This window comes from Callithrix jacchus, chromosome X, assembly GCF_049354715.1.
Source record: "Callithrix jacchus isolate 240 chromosome X, calJac240_pri, whole genome shotgun sequence".
Taxonomy (NCBI): Eukaryota; Metazoa; Chordata; class Mammalia; order Primates; family Cebidae; genus Callithrix; species Callithrix jacchus.
In genome coordinates, this window is record NC_133524.1 from 150,529,810 (window position 1) to 150,553,293 (window position 23,484).

General features: G+C 42.8%; 1 protein-coding gene across 3 annotated transcripts in view; it reads right to left on the minus strand.

Moving 5' to 3' along the window:
- The window catches only part of MPP1 (MAGUK p55 scaffold protein 1), a 29,991-nt gene extending 6,749 nt beyond the window's left edge, over nt 1–23,242 (minus strand). For 2 of the 3 annotated variants that reach the window (XM_002763434.7, XM_008990125.5), the window contains exons 1-6: nt 23,042–23,242; nt 6,068–6,211; nt 5,717–5,795; nt 4,979–5,064; nt 4,015–4,083; nt 672–868 (exon numbers count right to left, since the gene is read on the minus strand). In XM_002763434.7, coding sequence (XP_002763480.1) covers nt 672–868; nt 4,015–4,083; nt 4,979–5,064; nt 5,717–5,795; nt 6,068–6,211; nt 23,042–23,143 — 677 coding nt within the window. In that variant the 5' untranslated portion in view covers nt 23,144–23,242. The remainder of the gene's footprint in view (nt 1–671; nt 869–4,014; nt 4,084–4,978; nt 5,065–5,716; nt 5,796–6,067; nt 6,212–23,041) is intronic. The other variant, XM_035289785.3, reaches the window with a different exon arrangement.
- Between the last annotated feature and the right edge of the window lie 242 nt (nt 23,243–23,484).

A 23,484-nucleotide genomic window follows, 5' to 3' on the forward strand; every position in this document is an offset into this window, starting at 1 on the left:
AACAAACAAAACACATATACACACCCCACATATACAACTAAAACAAATGCTTCACAAAACAGTAACTTGTATTACTCCATGTAATATGTTCTAATATTTCTATTCAATGTCAACCCCACAAAGGTTGTAATCTTTACACTGGGATTACTTTGCACAGGCAGAGGGATGCTCAGTGTTGGATGTGTTATCACTTGGAACTGTTCTGTGAATTTTTCTACCATTCCTATGTGATGTAACCTAGGACTAAGTGAGCAATCTCACTTGGCGACAGAAATTACTTCTTCTTTGTACCAGGAATGTGCCTAAAGTACACATACTTAAATGTGACTGTTTTCTGCAGGACTCTGAGGAAATCCCAGAAACAGCATGGGTGGTAGCTTGGGAGACAGGAGACCAGGGAGGGCTCTAGTCCCAGCACTGTCATGTGCTTTGTAACTATGGGGAAAACATTTAAGGAAGCGAGAGGCCAGCACAGGAATGAAGAGCTGTAGTGGCCTCTCAGTCCAGCTTATCAACTCATGGCTAACCCTCCCCAACCCATGATGCCAGGGAATCTAGGAAGTCTCCCTGGTCAAGAAACAGAACCTATGAACAAGATGACAGATTTTCTGAAGCTAAGTGATTATTTGTGGCAGGCACACGGCCCTTCCACCTGCACAAAAATGGCTCACCATTCCTGCAGCTCAGGGGAAGGGATCAATCCTGCTGACTCCTTGGAGGAGCCTTCCACCCGTCCCTGCCACCAATTGCTGTCATCCTTGTTGATGATCTGGATAATGTCCCCAGTAGCAAACTTCAGTCCCGCTTCCTTGCAAGGGATCAGATTGTCCTTTTTGGGATCATAGTCAAACTGCGCTCTCATGAACATCTAAACAAATAGAGTCAGGACGGAATGAACAACAGGGAGCACCCAAGAAAGAGAAAGTGGAATGCTGAAGTTCAGCACGAATCCCTTTAACAAGAAGGCATGGGCTGGGCACGGTGGCTCATGCCTGTAATCCCAACACTTTGGGAGGCTGAGGCAGGTGGATCACATGAGGTCAGGAGTTTGAGAGCAGCCTGGCCAATATGGTGAAACCATATCTCTACTAAAAATACAAAAACTAGCCAGGCATGGTGGCGTGCACCTGTAGTCCCAGCTACTCTGGAGGCTGAGGCAGCAGAATCCCTTGAACCTGGGAGACGGAGGTTGCACTGAGTTGAGGTTGTACCACTGTACTCCAGCCTGGGTGACAGAGTCAGACTCTGTCTCAAAAAAAAAAAAAAAAAAAAAGAGAAGGCATGTGATATGTGATGCCTTTCCACGTCAACATGTCTGCAGTTACTGCCAGATCTGAGTCATCTGTCTCTGAGATGTATGTTTCCTTGAACAACTGTTTTCACAATTGAAAATATGGACACTCACATATCTATCAAAGAACTTTAATTTATTATTGCAAATTCTCCTCTCCTCCTCCCAAACACACACACACCCCTACCTGATTACTTCATTGGCAAATTTTCCAGACATCATTTGAAGAAAGAAAGCTAATCTCATACAAAAACAGATTATAGATAATGATGACACTTCCCAACTGATTTTAATAGTCTAACATTAGCAAGTCAAATTCAGTTATGTACAAAAAGTATAATAAATCACAACCAATTTATTTATAAGAAGGTTTACTATCTGAAGGTCAATAAATTCACTACATTAACATAAAAGTGGAGAAAGATCATATCCCCTATAGATGCAGAAAAAGCATGAGATAACATTGCAAACCCATTCAAGATTAAAATTCTTAGCAAACTTGGATAGAAGGGAGCTTCTTTACTGTGAGAAAGAATACCAACAAAAACCCTACAGCCAATTTTATACTTCTCAGTGAAAGATTAAGCCTTCCCCCCTTTTTTTTAATGGAGACGGGTCTTGCTATGTTACCCAGGTTGCTCTCGAACTCCTGGGCTCAAGCGATCCACCCACCTGGGCCTCCCAAAGTGCTGAGATTATAGGCGAGCCACCACACCCAGCCAGCTTTCCCTTTAAAATGGAAATATAACAAAGATGTCTGCTATCATCACTTCCATTGGGATACTCTGAAGATGCCTCTTTTATCCAAATTGATATGTATGTTTGACACAGGAATAAACAAACAGTCCAATGGAAAAGAATTAAGAGTTCCAAAACCGACCTGTAAATGTCACTCATGACAAAAGTGATAGTGTACAGTAAATGATACTGGTTCAATTGGTATCCATATGGAAAAACTAAAATCCTGACCTCTTGCCTTAGAATATACACAACAATCAATCCTAGATGGGTTGTGGATCCAAATATGAAAAATCAAACAAGTAAGCACGTACAGGAAACCATAGGAGAATATCTTCTTGACCTTGTGGTAAGCAAAACATTTTAAAAAGACATACAAAGTGCTAATCAGAGAAAAAGTGGTAGATTGGATTTCATTACAGTTAAGAGTTTCTATTCATTAACAGGATCCATGAAGAAGAGAACATACTTTGGATGCATATGACAAAAGCCTTATCCAGAATCTATGAAGAACTCCTACAAATCAGTGAGAAACACTTTCAATTGGTATCTTACAAAAGAAGATATCTAAGTGGAAAAAACGTATAAAAGTAGTTTACCTTCATATGTCATTAGAGAAATACAAATTAGAATCACAATGTGATACCACCATCAGAACGGCCAAAGTGCAAAAACACAAAAACTAAAAAACAAATCAGAACAGTCATACTGTGTAGTTGGGGATGTAACGTGGTTCAGCTACTTTGGAATACTATTTGGTAATATCACCTAAAGATGAAGACATACATATCGTACAGCCGGGCAATTGTACTCTCGAAAGAAAAGCATAGATGTATGCACCAAACACATGAAGAAAAATCATATGATTTTTTCCATTTTTCTATTAATGTGGTGAATTTATTGGCCTTCAGGCAGTAAATCTTCACCTATTGCTCAACTAGACCCTGTTTGGTTAATGGCAGCACTACGTAAGACCAAAAAAGCTGACAGAATAAATTGTAGCATGCTCATACAATGAATGAATGAGAATGAAGCAATATCGATGATTCCCATAAACATAATCCTGAGTGAATAAAATGAGACACCAAAGAATTCATACAGTATAATTCAATGTTAATACATTTCAAACAGGGGCAAAAGTCATTCTTGCCATTAGAAGTCAGGGTTACGGTGGGCCTTCAGGAGACATGCATGGGGGTTCTGTCTCTGGATCTGCCTGCTGGTTGCATGGGTGTACTCAGTTTGTGAAAATTCATCCAGTTTTATAATTGTGATTTATGCCCTTTGTTGAATATATGCCCACATATGCCAAAACTTCAATTTGTTGACTTAAGAAAATTATACACTTGCCATGGCCCTGTTCAATCTATTCCTCTACTGGCTGATGAGCTGTGTGTGAACTGGGAACCATTTCTCTTTATATCATGGTACACCCTCAGCAAATTCTGAATAAGTGCTTTATTTACTTTGCTGCTGTCAATCATGGTGCTTTATTGTTACTATTTTAAAAATTATTTGCCAATTTGCTTGGTGAAAATTGGTGTCTCATGCATATTTTAATTTGCATTTCTCTGATGATGGGTAAAATAAAATAGTTTTTCATATGCTCAATGCTCATTTGTAGTTTTCTTCCTGCGAATGAGCTCTTCATTCCCTTTACCCCTTTTCCTCCTGGAGCTGTATTGATTCCTTACCATCTGTAGAATAAGATTACTCTCTTCCTTCCTATCTGATCACTAGCAGCAAAGACTCATTCATTCTCTACTACTGTCTTCACTGTGTTCTCCCTTGAGGAAAGGGGAATGAGCTCCTGTATTAATACCAGGCAGGGTATAATGGAACCCTGAGCCAAGCAGCTACTCACTTGTGACATATTTAAAACTTAAAAGTTAGACTTGCATCCCTTATAATCAAATCTTAAAGAATACAAGACAACATGGCCCAACTTCTGCCATCATGACAACAGAGAAAATGGTGCCACCCACCTGTAGTGCAGGAAGACGGCTTTGCTGGTTGGGAATTACTTTTAATGAGATCATTCCTTTGGTTTCTTTCTATGAAAAAAGTCATAAAATTGTACAGAAAACTAAGTTTAATAATTTGAGGTTTCATAAAGTAATTTCCCTCCTCGAAGTCCCAGGATTTTTTCCCCAACAACCATCTTTACATTTTGAGATTTTGTAGGACAATTCCTCCTTTAATACAAAAGTGTCATGTGCCCCATAGACCAGCATAACATCATGAAGACATACAAAGAGTAACAAAGAAAAGCTAAGTAAGACTTTTCTGAGCTGAGCGTGGTGGCTCACGCCTATTGTAATCCCAGTTCTTTTGGGGGCTGAGGTGGGCGGATCACCTGAGGTCAGGGTGAAACACGTCTCTACTAAAAATACAAAAATTAGCCAGGTGTGATGGTGGGTACCTGTAATCCTAGCTAAATTGGGAGGTTGAGGCAGGACAATCACTTGAATCCAGGAGACAGAGGTTGCAGTGAGCTGAGATCGCATCATTGCACTCCAGCCTGGGTGACAGAGCAAGACTCCTTCTCAAAAAAAAAAGACTTTTCCTCCCCACTCTTGACTCCAAAAAGTCTCCAAGAAGTTACTAAAAATGAACTGTGGCGCATATACATCCACGCCTTTCCCCATACCAATAAAAGCATCACAAATATTTATATACATTATACATACATATACATATGTTTTTTAAACAAAAATCGGATTCTACTATATGCTTTACTTTATTTAGCATTAGTTCATGGAATATCGGACTGATGCTCCAGGTTACTTATTCTGCTTTAGAAGTTTACTAAATAAAGGCAGAAAATTATCATTCTTACACAGAATAAAGGCGAGAGGGGAAAAGAGTGCCCTCAATAAGGTACAAATACTTTGGATCAACACTCATGAAGACAATGGAAGGTCTTCATCTCGCATAGAGAATACCCACCATCGCCTTCTGCAGCTGATCCACTGAATGATTAGTCACGTTCGTGCCATTGATTTCTAGGATCTCATCCCCCACATGAAGGGAGCCTGCCATGAAATGAAAAATCAGTCCACAAAAGCACAAACGTTTTCAAACAGGAGCTGTCAATGCAACTTAAGATACTATAGAAGAGAAAGCAGGATTTAGAGCATGTTGTAAAACATCGTGTAAAATCCTCAGGACTGAAAACTTTCCACCAGGAGAGATGGGAATGCCCTTTTGAATACCCCAGGGGCTGCTGCATCAAGGCAAGCACTCATCCTCCTTGGCCTCAAATTCCTGGAACTACTGTGGCTACTGACTGCAGACTATGACACAGACATATATACTACAGAGAATAACAAAGTACTCAGTCACCAGCAAGCTCCATGTTTCTTTGTTGTTTAGCTCAAACCCCAGAATGCTACCAAATGGTATTGCTGTACTTTCCAAGTCTAATGGAAAGGGTGGCATGTGGCAATTGCTCAAGTATTAACTTACTAGAAAAATATTGGTGTAAATAGGTGTGAAAGAAGACTCAGATATCGAGAGAGATGGTGGCACTGGGTAATTCACACAGAGATCTTACCATGCAGTGATTCCACAGAGCCAGTTATTGAGCTACCAGTCTGGAGGATTGTAAACTTCATGCCCCACACCACTGAACACGGAGTAAATGATTAATCCCTGAATAATCCCCCCAGAGCTCCCACAGAGTACCTTGTCTATGGATCATGCCGCCGTGAAGAATTCTGGCCACTGTACAGGACTGTTTTTCATTCAGCTTTAGAGTGATTCCCTGAAATAAAGGCAATGGCACAATAAGCTTTATTTTAAGCCCTTTCTGAGGTTATTTTAGAAGGAACTTATGGCAATTTCTCAGGAAAAGTATTTTCCATTTATACCCAGGATAGTCCTCAACTAGAACAGGGACTTGAGATGGGGATGAAGAGACAGTACTGGAGTTGGCCAATTCCATAACTCCATGGGCAGCCTTCTGCATTGACTCTTCTGGCCCAGGGACTCACAAGGCAGAGAATAAGTCGTGACGACAATATGATGAGTGATTACCATGGGCTCTTCTGTGACCTTCTCAAACTGTATGAGTCGCACTTTCCGCACCTCCTGCCCCTTGACCTGGGCAGGGCTACCCGGGACAGGAGACCCGTTGGTGTACATGTCCTCGGTCACAGTATTCAATGGATGTGAGACAGCCTGTAAAATCAAAACAACAGAGCAATGTATGAAATCAGGAGTGAGGCCCACAGTCAGTGCATTATCTGCAATTCTAACATTCAAGATGCTTTGAAAACTTATTTTCATAAGTTAGGCCTCATTCTCATTTGAATTGACATGAAGCTGTTTGTAAGTTTTATTTCTCCAATTTAATAGACATGTTATCCAAGTGTGGTGGCATGCACCTGTAGTCCCAGGGCAACAGAGGGAGACCCTGTCTCTCTAAAAAGAAACAAAATAGACATGTTGATCTAGGTTGCTGCAGAAATATTAATGTGCCTTGATTTACATGGTGCTTCCCTGGATCCTGTTTGGGGTATTACATAATATATAACAAAATTAGAAAGATTCTGAATCCTGCAGTACCTCAGGCTCCAAGGGTTTCTGGCATGTTACCTTCTGTTCTTTATTTCCTTGAACAACCTGATGCTCTCATTCACACAGCGTCAGTTTCTCACGGATCATTTCTTAGGCTACCAAGAAGCACTTCTACTTGTAGAATTAGGTGCTTAGGACTGGGCCCTGAACCACGGTGATAATAATAACACACTGACACTGTGACTCCTTCCCCTAATCTCAAAGACAGCAAAGCTGAGTAAGTTAGTCTATGAAGCAGCGAGAACTCTTATTATAAATCTAAAGTAATTTAAGGCACTGTGATAAGAAGAAAGAAAAAAGACCAAAAACAGACAAAAGTGCAAAAACAGACCCACACATTTCTAGTCAGGTGACACTGTAGTGCAGTGGGGAAAAATGGTCTGTGCAATGAATGGTCCCAAGTATAAAATGAAAACTAAAAAGACAAACACTTTAAAAGTAAGAAGTTTATTCATCAAAAAACGCCACTGAGATAAGCATAGGTTTACAGAAGACACAGGGAGCAGTCATCGTACAAGCAAACAGTTGACTTGGTCAAACTAAAACCTTCTCATCAAAAGATACATAAGAAACTAGATGGGTACAACATGAAAATGTGTAACATTTATATCTAGCTGACAAAGGATTTGCATCCACAACATATAAAGAACCCTTACAACTTAATAACAGGATGAAAAGAACCATAAAGAAATACTGAACTCTAGCTAACGATACGCATGCTAAAGCTTTCAGGGACAAAGTGCTCTAATATCTAAAACTTATTTTGAAATACCAGAAAAAAGGTAGATAGATGGTCAGTTTTTGGATACAAATGTGATACAGCAAACATAGCAACATGTTAATTGTAGAATCTAGCAGGTGTGGCTATATGGGTGTTGCTATAAAATTCTTTCATCTTTTTGGTAAGTTTGAAATTTTTCAAAGAAGATATTGGAAAGAAATCATATTACAAGAGTGAAAAGGCAAGCCATAGGCTCACGTCCATAATCCCAGCACTTTGGGAGGCTGAGGGCAGATCATGAGGTCAGGAGTTCAAGACCAGACCTGCCAACATGGTGAAACCCCATGTCTACTAAAAAATATAAAAATTAGCTGGGCATGGTGGCTTGTGCCTGTAATCCCAGCTACTTGAGAGGCTGAGGTAGGAGAATTACTTGAACCGGAACCTGGGGTGCAGAGATTGCAGTGAGCCGAGATCGCCACTGCACTCCAGCCTGGGTGACAGAGCAAGACTCCATCTCAAAAAAAAAAAAAAGGCAAGCCATAGAGTGGGGAACTGGACTGTCATACTCTGTAGATGGGTGTGCATACTCACAACCCTGCCATTCCAAGAGGAGCCCGTACCCTTTAAAAAATATTATAAAATTTAATTTTTGAACCATTCAGAGTAATCTGAAGACATCATTCTCCTTTACTTATAAATGTCTCTATATGTTAGGAATGAGCATTTTCAAAACTGAAAATCAAACACTGACACAACATTGTCATCTGGTCCTCAGTTCATATTTAAATTTTGCCAATCTAGGACTTTTTGGTCCCAGAATCCAATAATGAATTTTTCATATTTCCTTAGTCTTCCTTAATTTGGAAAAGTTCCCCAGGGCCTGCGTAAGAGCAATCACAATGTGGAAAACCTCTGGAAACCTCTGAAAATACTCCCTGCCCACCCCAGATGTTAAATAAAAAATAATAAAGCCAACTGGAGAAGGAAGAATAGGCCTGAAAGGGGCTGCTGAAAATAGAGGGCAGCTGCATTCCAGCCACACCCAGAGGTGACCCTCAAAGACAGTAAGGAGGGAAGAACTTCCCAAAAGGCGGAGCTGTGAGGAGTGTGCCATTCACTGTGTGGGGAAGCACACGTGTCTCTGGATGGGAATACATGTATTCTTGAGCAGTGTCCACTGGCCTACCCAAGGCCTAGAAAAGGACTCAAAGATGAGAGACAAGGAATTCTGAAGTAAAGGCTTACATCGTTTCTAAGGGACTCTGATTTTGAGGAGAAACTCCTGCTTCTGTAAGAAATTTTATAATTACGTGAGTGTGGTGGTGCATGCCTGTGGTCCCGGCTACTCAGGAGGCTGAGGCAGGAGGACTGCTTGAGCTCAGGAGTTGGATGCTGCAGTGAGCCATGATAGCACCACTACACTCCAACATGGGCAACAGAGGAAGACCCTGTCTCAGAAAAAAAAAAAGATGTTGAGGTTTGAAGTAGTGTTTGTTATCAGGTGACCTCAAGTGAGGGAAGTATTGAGAAAGAGAAACTGCCTTGTCTAGCAACAAGAACGTCAAAAAACTCACATGACACCAAATCATATGGCATTGCTGTTTTTAACAAAATTGTCTAAGATAGGCTTATATTTAAAAAATTGATTTATGATACCTGGGATATACCACTTAGGCATGTGATGAAGGGTATACCAGCTTAATCACAAATGGTGAAAGAATGATTAGATTCATATTTGCTTAAAAATCAATAAAGTAGCCAGGCGCAGTGGCTCACACCTGTAATCCCAGCACTTTGAGAGGGTGAGGTGGGAGGATCACTTGAGTCCAGGAGTTCAAGACATGGCTAAGCAACATAGTAAAACCCTGTCTCTACAAAATATAAAAAAAATAGCCGGGCATGGTGGCATGCACCTGTAGTCCTAGCTACTTGGGAAGCTGACGCAGGAGGATTGCTTGTGCCCAGGAGGTTCAGGCTGCAGTGAGCTGTGATTGTGCCATGGGACTCCAGCCTGGGTGACAGTGAGACCCTGTCTCAAAAAATAAAATAAAATAAAATAAATGAAAATCCATAAACTATGTCTGTGAGGACGCATAGGAAACAGTGGTTGCTTCTAGAGAGAGGAGCTGGGTGGTTATAAGATGGGGTGAGAAGAAAAATATTTTCACTGTATATTAAGTTAAACCTTTCAAATTATGTATTATATGCTTGTGTTACTTTAATAAAAGAAATTGGTAAAAGAATTTTCCTAAGTAATTGTGACTTGGGTTTAAGTACTTATGTGGATGTTCGCCTGCCTCAACCTTGACCCTGCTTAAGTGAGAGTAAAGAGGAGGAGGGAAATAGAAGCCCACAAAAAGTTTTTTTGAGAAAGAGTCTCACTCTGTCACCCAGGCTGGAGTGCAGTGGCATGCTCTCAGCTCAGTGAAACCTCTGCCTCCCGGGTTCAAACAATTTTCCTGCCTTGGCCTCTGGAGTATCTGTACCACCATGCCTGGCTAATTTTTGTATTTTTCGTAGAGATGGGGGTTTCCACCATGTTGGCTAGGCTGGTCACGAACTCCTGACCTCAGGTGATCTGCGTGTCTCGGCCTCCCAAAGTGCTGGGATGACAGGCGTGAGCCACCGTGCCTGGCCGGGATTTCAATAACTTTCTAGAAGATGGAAAGCAGATGGAGGAATGCTCATTAACCAAGGAGACTTGAGACAGCTAGAGCCTAGAATGTGCACATAGGAGGCAGCAGCCAAGGAAATAACTGTGGTCCTCTGCAGAAAACAACAGATTCAGGGCTCAGAAACCTCCCAAATAAGGGATGCTTGTGGTTCCTGTCTCATTGGCCAGAACTGTGGAACACAGCTGCCCCAAGCTAAAAAAGGGGCTGGGAAGATAATAATTTAGTTAAGCATCTTGACATCTCAAACAAGATCAGGGATCTGTAAGTGACAAGTGGGATGCTGGGTTAGCAACCAGTTACAATAATACCAAAACCATTTATGGATTTTCACTTTTTAGAACTCACTTAGAAACAAATCATGACACAATTAAGTAACAGACTGTAAATGTCAGCACCATGACAATATTAGGGTACATATCTACATGATAGGAAGTTGGCAGGTAAAAAGAGAAGAAAAAAATGAAGGGAAGGGACCTGTAATCTTGGTCCATTACAAAGTGGGGAGACAAGAGGTACGATTTGCATTGCTTGGACAATAAATGAAGGAATGGCTGCATAATTTAAAGTTCCAAGCCAGATGTGGTAGCATGTGCCTGTAGTCCTAGGTACTCATGAGGCTGAGGCAGATAGCACTTCTGCACTGTAGCCTGGAAAACAGAGCCAGACCGTATCTCTAGAAAAAGAAAAAAAAAAAAAAGAAAAAGCTCCAAGGGTAACCATCAAAGCAGAAGTTGCAAACTATTTTATTTCGACCACATGTCTCTGTTTTGTTTACTAAAAATCAGGGGACTCCAATTTCTTTTTAAAGTATCAGAAGATCTGGCATCTGCTCTCCAGGTGGCCCCAGCTCTCACATTCCCTACTGCTGCCTTACCCAGAAGCCAGTGTTGGCTACTGATCACCCTGTACCTGGGGCATTACCTGTCTTACACACAAGTGCTTTCACTCACTTGGTCCATGTAGGTTACACTAAAAGCACCTCTAGATGACTTGACCTTTTAAAAATCATATACAAGCCGGGCACGGTGGCTCACGCCTGTAATCCCAGCACTTTGGGAGGCCGAGGTGGGCAGATCACGAGGTCAGGAGATTGAGATCATGCTGGGTAACACAGTGAAACCCCATCTCTATTAGAATTACAAAACATTAGCTGGGCCTGGTGGCATGTGCCTGTAGTCCCAGATACTTGGGAGGCTGAGGCAAGAGAATCCCTTGAAGTTGGGAGGCGGAGCTTGCAGTGAGCCGAGATAGCACCACTGCACTCCAGCCTGGGCGACAGAGTGAGACTTCATCTCAAAAAAAAAAAAAATATATATATATATATATATATAATATACATTATGGAAAGGCACAGGCCCATGAAAAACTAAAATAAATTTGGAGAAGACAACAGTAGGAAGACTCAGTCTGCACAGTTACAAAAGTTACTGTAGTATAGTTTCAGTAAAGACTATGTGGTATAGACACACAAATCAACGGAAGAGGACAGAGAATCCAGAAACAGATCCACAGAGATACCCCCAGTTGATTTTTAACAAAGATGCAAAAGCAACTCAGTGGGGTTGCAGCAACTGGAAACTCATCAGCAAAAAGGGAAATGCTAACCTGAACCTTACCTGCTAAAATGGAATGGACTTACATGTAAAGTGTAAAACTAGAAACATTTTTGAAAAAAAATAGAAGAAACTTGTCAGGATCTAGAGCTAGGCAAAAAGTTCTTATACATGACACCAAAAGCAGGATCCATAAAAGGAAAAATTCGTAAATTGAACCTCATCAAAATGGAAACCTCTTGTTCTGTGAAAACCCATGTGAAGATGAAAATACAAGCTACAGACCGGGAGAAAACATTTACAAACACATATCCAATAAAAGACTGATATGCAAAACATCAAAAGACAGTGCTCAACACTCAACAGTAAAAATGAACAATTTAATTAGAGGGCAAAAAGCATGAACAGACATTTCACCAAAGAGGATATATAAAGATGGCAAATGAGGATGTAAAAAGATGTTCAACCACCATTCTCAGCAAACTGACACAAGAACAGAAAATCAAACACCGCATGGTATCAGTCATAGGCGGATGTTGAACAATTGGAACATGTGGACACAGGGAGGGGAGCATCACACACTGCGGTCATTTGGGGATGACTAGGGGAGGGACAGTGGGGGATGGGGAAGGTGGGGAGGGATAACGTGGGGAGAAATATCAGATATAGGTGATGGGGGGGAAGGCAGCAAACCACTTTGCCATGTATGTACCTATGCAACAATCCTGCATGATCTGTACATGTACCCCAGAACCTAAAGTACAATAAAAAAAAGATGTTCAATATCACTAGACATCAGGGAGAAATGAAAATTAAAACAACAATGATATATCACTACATATCTATCAGAATAGCTGAAACAAAACATAGTGACAATAGTCACAACTGGTGAAGTGAGGGGAAATTGGGTGTCTCATACATTGCTAGTGAGAATGTAAATGATATGGCTTCCTCAGAAAATAGCTGAATACTTTATTAAAAAATCAAACACACAACTACCATACAACCTAGGAATTGCACTCCTGGGTATTCACCTATAGAAATGAAAATTTATGTTCACTCAGGCCAGGTGCAGTGGCTCACGCCTGTAATCCCAGCACTTTGGGAGGCTGAGGCATGAGGATCACAAGGTCAGGAGTTCAAGACCAGCTTGGCCAATATGGTGAAACCCTGTCTCTACTAAAATATGAAAATGAGCCAGGCGTGGTGGTGGGCGTTTGTAGTCCTAAGTACTCGGGAGGCTGAGGCAGGAGAATCACTTGAACCTGGGAGGTGGAGGCTTCAGTGAGCGGAGATCACACCATTGCACTCAAGCCTGGGCGACAGATCGACACTCATTCTCAAAAAAAAAAAAGAAATTTATGTTCACTCAAAAGCCTATACGTGAATGTTCATAACAGCCAAAGCCTATAAAGAACCTAAATATAGGTGAACAGTTAAACTGTAGTACATCCATATCATGGAACACTTCTCAGCAATTAAAACGAAAAACACTATTGATACTAAAACAACTTGGGACCCATCTCGAAGGCATTATCCTGAATGAAAGAAAGCTAATCTATCTCAAAACGTCACACACTATATGATTCCACTTATATCACATTCCTGAAATGACAAAATCATAGAGTCATTAAACAGAGTAGAGGCTGCCAGGGGTTGTGGGGATGGGGTGGGGAGGAGGACAAGTGTGACTATAAAGTGACAGCAGGAGGGAGGGCTTTGTGGTGATGGAACAGTTCTGAATCTTCATTGTGGTGGTGGCTAGGGGAATTTTTTTTTTTTTTGAGACAGAGTTTTGCTCTTGTTGCCCAGGCTGGAGTGCAATGGCATAATCTCAGCTCACTGCAACCTCTGCCTCCCAGGTTCAAGCGATTCTCCTGCCTCAGCCTCCCAAGTAGCTGGGATCATAAGTATGCACCACCACTTCAGGCTAATTTTATACTTTTAGTAGAGATGGGGTTTCTCCATGTTGGTCTGGCTGGTCTCGAATTCCCAACCTCAGGTGATCTGCCCACCTTGGCCTCCCAAAGTGCTGGGATTACAGGTGTGAGCCACCATGCCTGGCCAGCTAAAGGAATTTGTACATGTACCAAATAGTATAGAACAACAGTTAAATATCATACTGATGTCAATTTCATGATTTTCATATTGTATTATTATTGAACTCCTAGTAGAGTTTAACTTACTGCACAAAATAACTAGGAAAATGGCTGGCAAGCAGTGCTCGTCTACAACAAAAGAGCCATAACTTAGTACAGAAAAATGGCTACAGACAATAGACCTTTGAGAAATATGCAGTATACATGATCAGATTTTAGACAATAAGATTCCCATTCATATTCTGGGATAGGAAAGTAAGAGGGCATGATACATGGTGACGAAACAGTTCCTCAATGCATCACCCATGATGATCTGGGACCACGTCATTGAAACAATGCTACAGATCTATTTAAAAGGCATAAAATAAAATACCTCTCTAATTAGATTCAAGAAAACTAGAGGAAAACCAGAATTCCTTTTCTCAAATTAGCCATCTGTACTGTTGTTTTTTACCGTGTGCATATATTATTTTTTTTCTCTCTTTTTTATGGCCTTTTAGGTTTTGGGGTACATGTGAAGAACATGCAAGATAGTTGCATAGGTATACACGTTGTAGTGTGATTTTCTGCCTTCCTCCCCTTCACCTAAATCTGGCATTTCTCCCCATGCTCTCTCTCCCCAACTCCCCACCCCATGCTGTCCCTTCCCTATTCCTCCCCGACAGACCCCAGTGTGTAGTGCTCCCCTCCCTGTGTCCATGTGTTCTCATTGTTCATCACCCACCTATGAGTGAGAACATGAGGTGTTTGATTTTCTGCTCTTGTGTCAATTTGCTGAGAATGATGGTCTCCAGGTTCATCCATGTCCCTACAAAGGACACGAACTCATCACTTTTGATTGCTGCATAATAGTCCATGGTGTATATGTGCCACATTTTCCCTGTCCAGTCTATCATCGATGAGCATTTCGGTTGGTTCCAGGTCTTTGCTATTGTAAATTGTGCTGCAATGAACATTCGTGTGCATGTGTCCTTATAGTAGAATGACTTATAATCCTTTGGATACATACCCAGTAATGGGATTGCTGGGTCAAATGGAATTTCTATTTCTAGGTCCTTGAGGAATCACCACACTATCTTCCACAATGGTTGAACTAATTTACACTCCCACCAGCAGTGTAAAAGTGTTCCTATTTCTCCACATCCTCTCCAGCATCTGTTGTCTCCAGATTTTTTAATGATCGCCATTCTAACTGGCGTGAGATGGTATCTCACTGTGGTTTTGATTTGCATCTCTCTGATTACCAGTGATGATGAGCATTTTTTCATATGTTTGTTGGCCTCATGTATGTTTTCTTTTGTAAAGTGTCTGTTCATATCCTTTGCCCACTTTTGAATGGGCTTGTTTGTTTTTTTCCTGTAAATCTGTTTTAGTTCTTCGTAAATTCTGGATATCAGCCCTTTGTCAGATGGGTAGACTGCAAACATTTTTTCCCATTCTGTTGGTTGCCAATTCACTCTAATGACTGTTTCTTTTGCCATGCATATATTATTGACTGAATGTAGAGAATGAGGAATTCAAGGACCACTGACTGAATGAAAAAGCAATGAGCTCAAATCTCAAATCTCAAATATCTGGCCTCAAAGTATGGTATGAAAGAAAACTAAGGACTTTCCTTGACCATGACTCACAAAATCTCTTATTACTACTAATTGCAGGGCTGAGAAAGCCGAAAAGCCAAACTCAGAAATGACTTATGTGAGTTTATCAGCAACTATCATTTGTGTGTGTCGGTAACTATAGTAATATACAGGTGACCATACAGTCTGAAAATATAGATCATATTATTTATCATATGCTGTAACGTACAATCAATGAACCATTTATGATGAGTCCTCTGTGTTTCCAGGCTTGGTGGTCCCTGCGTAATGTTGTAAAGAATGATAGATTATAAAATCTTAGTCCCTAGAATACAAAATGACCTTTGAAAGGAGTGAGAAATCTATGTGTAATATCACCATATGTTCATAGTGCACCTAGAAGAGGAAAATAAACTTGCACCCTTACGTCATATTCTTCTTAATCAGCTTTATTACAGTAATTGCTTTTTAACATGTCAGCCTTTAAATTAAAGACTCAGCAAAGCTTCACAGAGGCAGAACACGTTCCAGTCGGAAAAGTTCAAGAGTTGCTATCCCAAAGGTTGGTCTTTCAGATGTGGTTACCCATGAAGACATTCCTCTTTGCGATGACTAAGAGGCACTATCACCCTTACGCAGAAGTTGCAAATGATGACTAAGAAAAACGGAAACTTCCAAAGTGGTAACTAAAGTACACACTTGCAACAGCAAGGCACCATTTTCTCTACCATGAACTTGTCCCTGAGCCACCCTGTCATCATGAGACTCTGAAGAAAAGGAGGGCCAGCTTCTCTCAACTAGCCCCCGTGTCTCCTAATTACCGACATATCATAGGAGAAAAGATATGCAGACATATACATAAGTATTGCTGAACAAACAATAAAGGTCAAAGGTACTAGATTCTATTTCTCAGAGGTCACCTCACAATGTCCACATGATCCCCTCAAAGCAGCCACCATCATCTCTAGTGGATACAGGAGGTCACAGAGCTATGGCGAGCCAGCCCCCCACCAGTGACAAGGCAGGGCGGAAGTGGCACTGCTAAGGATGACTGCTGGGATTCAGAAGGAGCCAGGGAGTAAACACCCACCCACGACTCCATGTCTGGCCTTTGTTCTGCAGCCTCTGGCCTTTAATCAGACAAAGTGCTGGAGTGGCAGTGCCTGCTGCTCTGAAAGCCCCTTCGGAGGAAACATCTGCAGCAGGGTTCAAAGGGCAGACGCAGTTGCTCAAAGGAAGTTGGATTTCAAAAGAGATGAAAACAAACTTGGCGGGGGTGAAGAGAGCAGGGGCAACTGAAGTTGGCTTTCTAATCCAAACAATTAGATTAAGTGACAGTGAACAGAGGACAGAACAAACATTTGCTTAGCCTACTGTTAGGCTGTTTGCCAACTGCTCCCATGTGGAGACTTGGAAAGCCCAGTCCAAGAAGGCGAGAGGATGCCAAACAGCTGCCCAGCAAGCCCTGGCCCCAGGTGCCTACAAATTCCCTCTCTTTGCACAGGCAGCATCTATTTCACTTTGGGAAAAAACAAGACAAACTGACAAAGCCAAGAGTATTCTGAAGTATTAGAAATAGATTAGCACTGTTTAACCACAAATGACAAGAACTAGGGAAAGAGGAAGGCCAAAGAGCCAGGATTTTCTGGCAGGATTTATGGCCTTCTTAAAATCATATATTAACACAGGTTCTTTGCTTCTCAGGCACTGAATCCATCTGAGAACACATACATCAACCTAAAGGCCAAGTCTCTAGAGATCTGTTTCCAATGAGCTTTATCTACCCAGTGCCCTCAGGACACATGCAAAGGCTTGTGTTCCACTGGGAAAAAGAAACAACAACAGGAAACTCAAGTAGCACTGTTCCACACAGAAGAAACACAGGCTGCAGACACCTGATGCTGAGTCCCCACACTGCCGCAACTAGAGCTGGAGCTGTGTGCAAGTAACAACACACGTTAAATCAAATGCTCATCCCCATTCTGTGGTTAATATTTGACATGAAATGGCTCAGAAATCTGTCTGAGCTTAAAGAACAAGTAAGTCTCAGACTCCAGAAGTTAAACTATAAGCATGGACTTTGGAGTTGGTGCGAGTTCAAGGACAGAATGCAGGTGCTGTGTCCCTCATAATGTACAGTGCAGAGACAGGCTTTATGTTAGCGGTACTAAGGAGTATCTGAGGACATACAGATATGAATCCAAGTTAACTCCATCAACAAAATACAGGAGAAGTGATGCCAGTTCAGGGGCGGGGCTGCCTATGATAACTACAGGGCTCCCAAGTCATTGTACCAAGGAGCCCCTGCCCACCCTTGACAGGACAGGATGCTTCCTCCAATCTCTATTCCCTTCTGCCACTTCACCTTACCCTTAGCTCAGCACTTACTGCCCTAACATGATATTAAATAACAACTCATTTATTCTGTCCTCCCAATTAGAGTGTAAACCACAGAAGACCTTTTCCTTTGCATTCAGAAGGGTGAGAGCTAACTGATTCCATAACTTGGGCCATCCAAGCTCCTAGGAGCTAGAATACCTGAGAGTTATTCATCCAACAAAGAGCAGATATAGCTACTCAATACCCATTGGTTACACAGAATATTCAGAGATGATGACATGTGCTAAAGAGGAAAATAAAGCAGAAAAGGTCTCGCAAGGAAGACAACTTTAGAGGGAAAACCTATTATGTGTTTTGCTCATGTATATTTCTTCACATGAAAGGAAAAAAAAGAAAAGCAAGACTCTATGTTACAAAAGTTCCTCTTCCCCAGCCTTTCTACACTCCACACCCAGAGTTCTCTTTTAGCAACACTGAAAGGTTAGAGGCAATTCACTGCTCAGGAGAAAAATCTCAGCATCAGCTAGTTTTGTCTCCCTTCCTGACACTATCTCAAGACATTTTTGATTGTCACAACTTAGCATGGAGGTATTACTTTTTACAACAGAATTATCAGACGCAAAATGTTAACAGTGCCCAGGTTGGCAAACTCCGATTTAAGGGAATTGATCTTAATCTGAAATATCTGTTCCTGACACTCTATTATACTTCAATGTCTTGTCTAGGGAGAACAAATGAGTTAGAAAAGAATAGAACGTGCATGATGAAACTCAAATTTACTTAGCCACAATAAAAGCAGATTCTTTTTTTTTTCAGAGAGAGAGAGTCTGGCTCTGTTGCCAGGATGGAGTGCAGTAGCATGATCTAGGCTCACTGCAACCTCTGCCCCCTGGGCTCAAGTGATTCTTCTGCCTCAGCTGCTGACTAGCTGGGACTACAGGTGCATGCCACCATACCCAGGTAATTTTTGTATTTTTAGTAGAGACGGGGTTTTACCATGTTAGCTACGATGGTCTTGATCTCTTGAGCTCGTGATCCACCTGCCTCGGCCTCCCAAAGTGCTGGCATTACAGGTGTAAGCCACCGCGCCTGGCCAAAAGCAGATTCTTAGCTGCAAGGTATCCTCAACCCTTTTAGTTTTGAAAAAAGCCATGAAAGGCAGGGGCGCTGACTCACACCTGTACTCACAGCACTTTGGGAAGCCAAGGTAGGTGGGTCACCTGAGATCAGGAGTTTGAGACCAGCCTGACCAACATGACGAAAGCACGTTTCTATCAAAAATACAAAAATTAGCCAGGTGTGGTGGCGGGCATCTGTAATCTCAGCTATCTGGGAGACTGAAGCAGGAGAATTGCTTGAACCTGGGAGGCCGAGGTTGCATTGAGCTGAGACCTGCCATTGCACTCCAGCCTGGGCGACAGAGTGAGACTCTGTCTCAAAAAAAAAAAAAAAAAGAAAAGAAAAAAGTCGTGAAGCGTTCGTGGAAGTGAAGGGTAGGAGAGTCAGACTAGCTGCACCACACACTGGGGAAACTGGGCAGAGGTCGAAATCTGAAAACTGTGCTGTACTTTCTAGAACAGAAACATTTCCTTTGTGAATGAAACAGCAAGATCCAAGCCTGGAGCAAAAGTTCCTTCTCAGACGAAACTGTGACCATTCAGGAGCAGAAATGATCATGCACACCATAGACTTGACATCCTGCCATCACAGAAGGTGCCACACTCGACATGCACCTTGGTGTCTGTGCACAGGCTGCTCCCTCTGCAAAATACAAGACCCCACCGTGCTTGGTGCCCCTCACTGTTTCACAGCACTCCACACCTGCCTCTACCACATCACCTCCACCGTACTGTATTCGCTTCTGTGTCTGTGTCCTCCCTTACTTGCCTCTTAGTGCCCGCAATGGACAACACTGCGCTACACTCAATGACCAGCTGCAGGGAATAATGCTGCATGTGATGGCCTAAGAACCAAGAAACAGGTTTTCATAGTGGAAACTTGCCTGGAGCCTAACTTATCTCTTAGGTGTTTTTTTTTTTTTTTTTTTTTTTTTGATGTGGGATATGCCCAAGTGAATTTTTTGGGGATTCTCAACCTATTGCTTCAGGTCCTGGGGAAAGTGTTACTTCAAATAGGCCTGAAGAGAAAAGCAGCATCAGGAATTTTACAACTACTTTTTTTTTTTTTTTTTTTTTTTTGAGATGGAGTCTTGCTCTGTCGCCAGGCTGGAGTGCAATGGTGTGATCTGGGCTCACTGCAACCTCCACCTCCTGGGTTCAAGCGATTCTCCTGCCTCAGCCTCCCGAGTAGCTGAGATTACAGGCAGTCACCACCATGCCTAGCTAATTTTTATATTGTTAGTACAGATGGGGTTACACCATGTTGGCCATGCTGGTCTCCAACTACTGACCTCGTGATCTGCCTGCCTCAGCCTCCCAAAGTGTTGGCATGAGCCACTGCACCCAGCTTACAACTACTTTTATGTGCATTAATGGATACTACTGTGAAGAGCAAGAGCAGAGACAGCTTATAAAATTAGTTTCTCCATTAACCTGCCTAGACAACATTGAAAAGAAAAGAAAAAAAAATAATAGTTTCTCCAAGGAAGGAGATATACTTAAATATGGGAGACAGGCTACATTCAAACCTACTGCAAAATTATCCTTAGACAATACTTTTTCAGAATTAAATGTGGATTATAATTGGAAGTGAAACTTTATGTTTTGAATTGGTAGCCTTTTTTTCCATACACTGATACTTCAAATGGAACTTTCAGCAAAATAATTTTATGATTTATATTGAAGCCAACAACTTCCTCACAGGTTTATTGCTTCTAATATTGCCACTATAGGAAAACTTTCTGACTGCTACTACTAGGGAGATGCTGGGTCATTACCCTGGATGTCCCAGTGTGGCTCAAGGTCCTTGTCAAGCATTATCTTATGTAAATGTCACCACAACCTTTCAAACTTGCCAGTTTCGTAAAGGAGAGAAACCTAAGGCACAGAAAACTTCAGCAGCCACGCAGCAAGTGAAAGGTGCTACACCAAAGAGTGGTAAGAGCCCCAAAGGGAAGGTGAACCTTAAGAAATAAGAATCTGCAGGTTTGTGGAGTCAGGCCACACTTCTTCGTGTGAAGATTCTCCCTCAGATGCTCACTTTGGTATATCTGGATGCTATTTCATTCACGGATTTGGCAAGTGAATCAAATATTTGACCTTCTTAAAATCCTTTAGTAAAAAGCAAACAAATTAGCTAACTGGTAGACTATCTCCAATATTATAGTATAAACTCACAGCCCCACAAAACTTGCTCTTTACTCACACGGTGTGCACACAACATAACAGTGGTGGTGACAGGGCCACTTTTCGAAAAGGCAATCTTTCAAGCATTCCCATAAGGAAGCACACAGGTTTACATAAAATCAGGTTGTGCTGAGTGAAAGAAACTTGACACAAAATACATCATACTGTAGCATTCTATTTATGTAAAATTTCAGAAAAGGCAAACGTATAGTGATAGATCAGTGGTTGCCAGGTTCCAGGTGGAGGAAGGTGACTGACTGCCAAGGGCCATGAGGGAAGTTTCTGGAACCTTGAAAATGTTTATTCTTTGTCATGATTGTGGTTCGTTACATGACTGTGAACATTTGTCAAATGTCATCAAACCACACAATAAAATTTCATGATTTCTATTGTATGCTAATTGTACCTCAATAAGATTTCCAAAAATAAAGAGATTTTTAAAAAATAGTTGAGGCTCAGTCAAGTAAGTATTGCTTGTGGGGAAGAAAAAAAATCACAAGTTCAAGTTTATGGGGAATCAGGTAACAGAACCTCCAATTTTGTCTTGTCATCTGTATAACAATAGCAACTTTCGTTTTTTGTTTTTTTTTTTGAGATGGAGTTTCGCTCTTGTTACCCAGGCTGGAGTACAATGGCGCGATCTCGGCTCACCGCAACCTCCGCCTCTTGGGTTCAGGCAATTCTCCTGCCTCAGCCTCCCGAGTAGCTGGGATTACAGGCACGCGCCACCATGCCCAGCTAATTTTTTGTATTTTTAGTAGAGACGGGGTTTCACCATGTTGACCAGGATGGTCTCGATCTCTTGACCTCGTGATCCACCCGCCTCGGCCTCCCAAAGTGCTGGGATTACAGGCGTCAGCCACCGCGCCCAGCCCAACAATAGCAACTTTCATGCCTGTATTATTTCTGCACTCATTTAAATCTGGGCTGTTGCAATCCTGCTTTGAAATGACAGGCAGGTGGGAAAGCCTCACTCCGAGTGGAATATAAAGGGAAAAGCAGCGTGACTCTGCAGCCTCAGTTCTCATGCCCATGACTCGTTTCCCTGAGTTACTGTTTGCTTTATGTTGCAGAGCTCTTCAGTTTTCTTATCTGTGAAATTGGAGGGTTACTCTAAATCCCTAATGTCCATCTCTTCAATTATTTATTAATTTAGCAAACATTTCTGAGGACCCACTTATTGCACACTTAAAGAAGTGAGTATGAAACGGCCCTGCCCTAGAAGACCTTGCAGTATAGAAAGGAGATTCATGCTGCGACTTCTGAGCCTCTGCCTGGCTCTCTGGTTCTCTCTGTACATTTTCCCCTTGGGAGCTGGCCAGTACGCTGTGAGACAGGCCAAGCCACAGGAAGAGGCTGCTGGTTGATTTTCTGGCTCATAGCTCCAAATGAGAGCCAGCATCAACCTCCAGATGACTGAGTGAGCCGTGTCCACGCCTGAGAGACCCTGAGTGATGGCCACCTTGCTGATCCCAACCAAACCCAACTATGAGAGATAAGAAAACGCTCAGTGTTGTAAACCAGCGAATTTTGGAGAGACTTCCCAGTAACAGATAAGCACAACCTCCCCTTAGGGCATCTTTGAGGACAGCTATTCACCGGCCATCCATCCCTGTAATCTGGATTCCTTGTTCCACCCGCCAATACACACTGGCAACCGTATTTGCACCATAGCACAAGGGGACTTGCCTAAATGAAGAGGAACAATGACTGAGCTCTTTAGAACCAGAAGTTGGCTTTTACAACCTTGTCTGCTGACCACAACACCAGCACTTCAACAACAACCAGGCAGACCACCTCCTTGATGTGTTCCTTAAAGTCTTTCTGTTACTCTGACTTCCTTCCACGAGGAAGTTTTCCTTGACCTTAATAAGAGCTCTGTCCAGGCCGCTGCCTCTCCTGATTTCCACGTAGAAGGGCTGCTGGGGTCAAGGATCCACAGAGCCCGGCAGTAACCTGGCAGCGTGCTGGTCCTGTTTACCCCCCGCCCCCCGCCCCCCGCCCCCCCCGCCTCCGCTGGCTATAGCGGCCTCCGGCCTGTGGCTAGGACCCGCAAGGATAGGCCCCCCGGGGACAGAGTCTCGGACAGGGAAACTCTCGAGATGAATGGCCGAGCCCCGGCCCAGCACCCTTGGGACCCGCGGGGCCCGCTCACCTCTGGCCGACTACGCTTCTGCAGCAAGTGCTCTAGGTAGAGGTCGGAGAGCGCCGTGCGCATGCTGCCCCCACTCTCGCCTTCGCTCGCCTTGAGCGTCATCTCGCAGGAGCTGTGACACGGAAACACAAGACCCGGCAACGCTGGGAATGCGAGGGCCCGGAGCCTGCGGTACTGCAGAGACGGCGGGAGACGCGGTGTGGCTGGGCCAGTCACCGCCCCGCAGGAGGTGCGCCCGGCGGGCGAGGACGGAGCTCCGCCCACGCTCCGCCCCTGGAACTCTCCCACGCCCCGGACTCCGCGGCGCCCTGCGCTCGGAGAAGCGGCCCTTAAAGGGCCTGAGGAAGTCGTAGCTGTAGCCAAGGTGGCTGCGTGAACTGAATCCCAGAAGAATAAGAACGGGGAGCGGACCCCCAGCTTCTGGCTGGTTGAGCACACGGCTC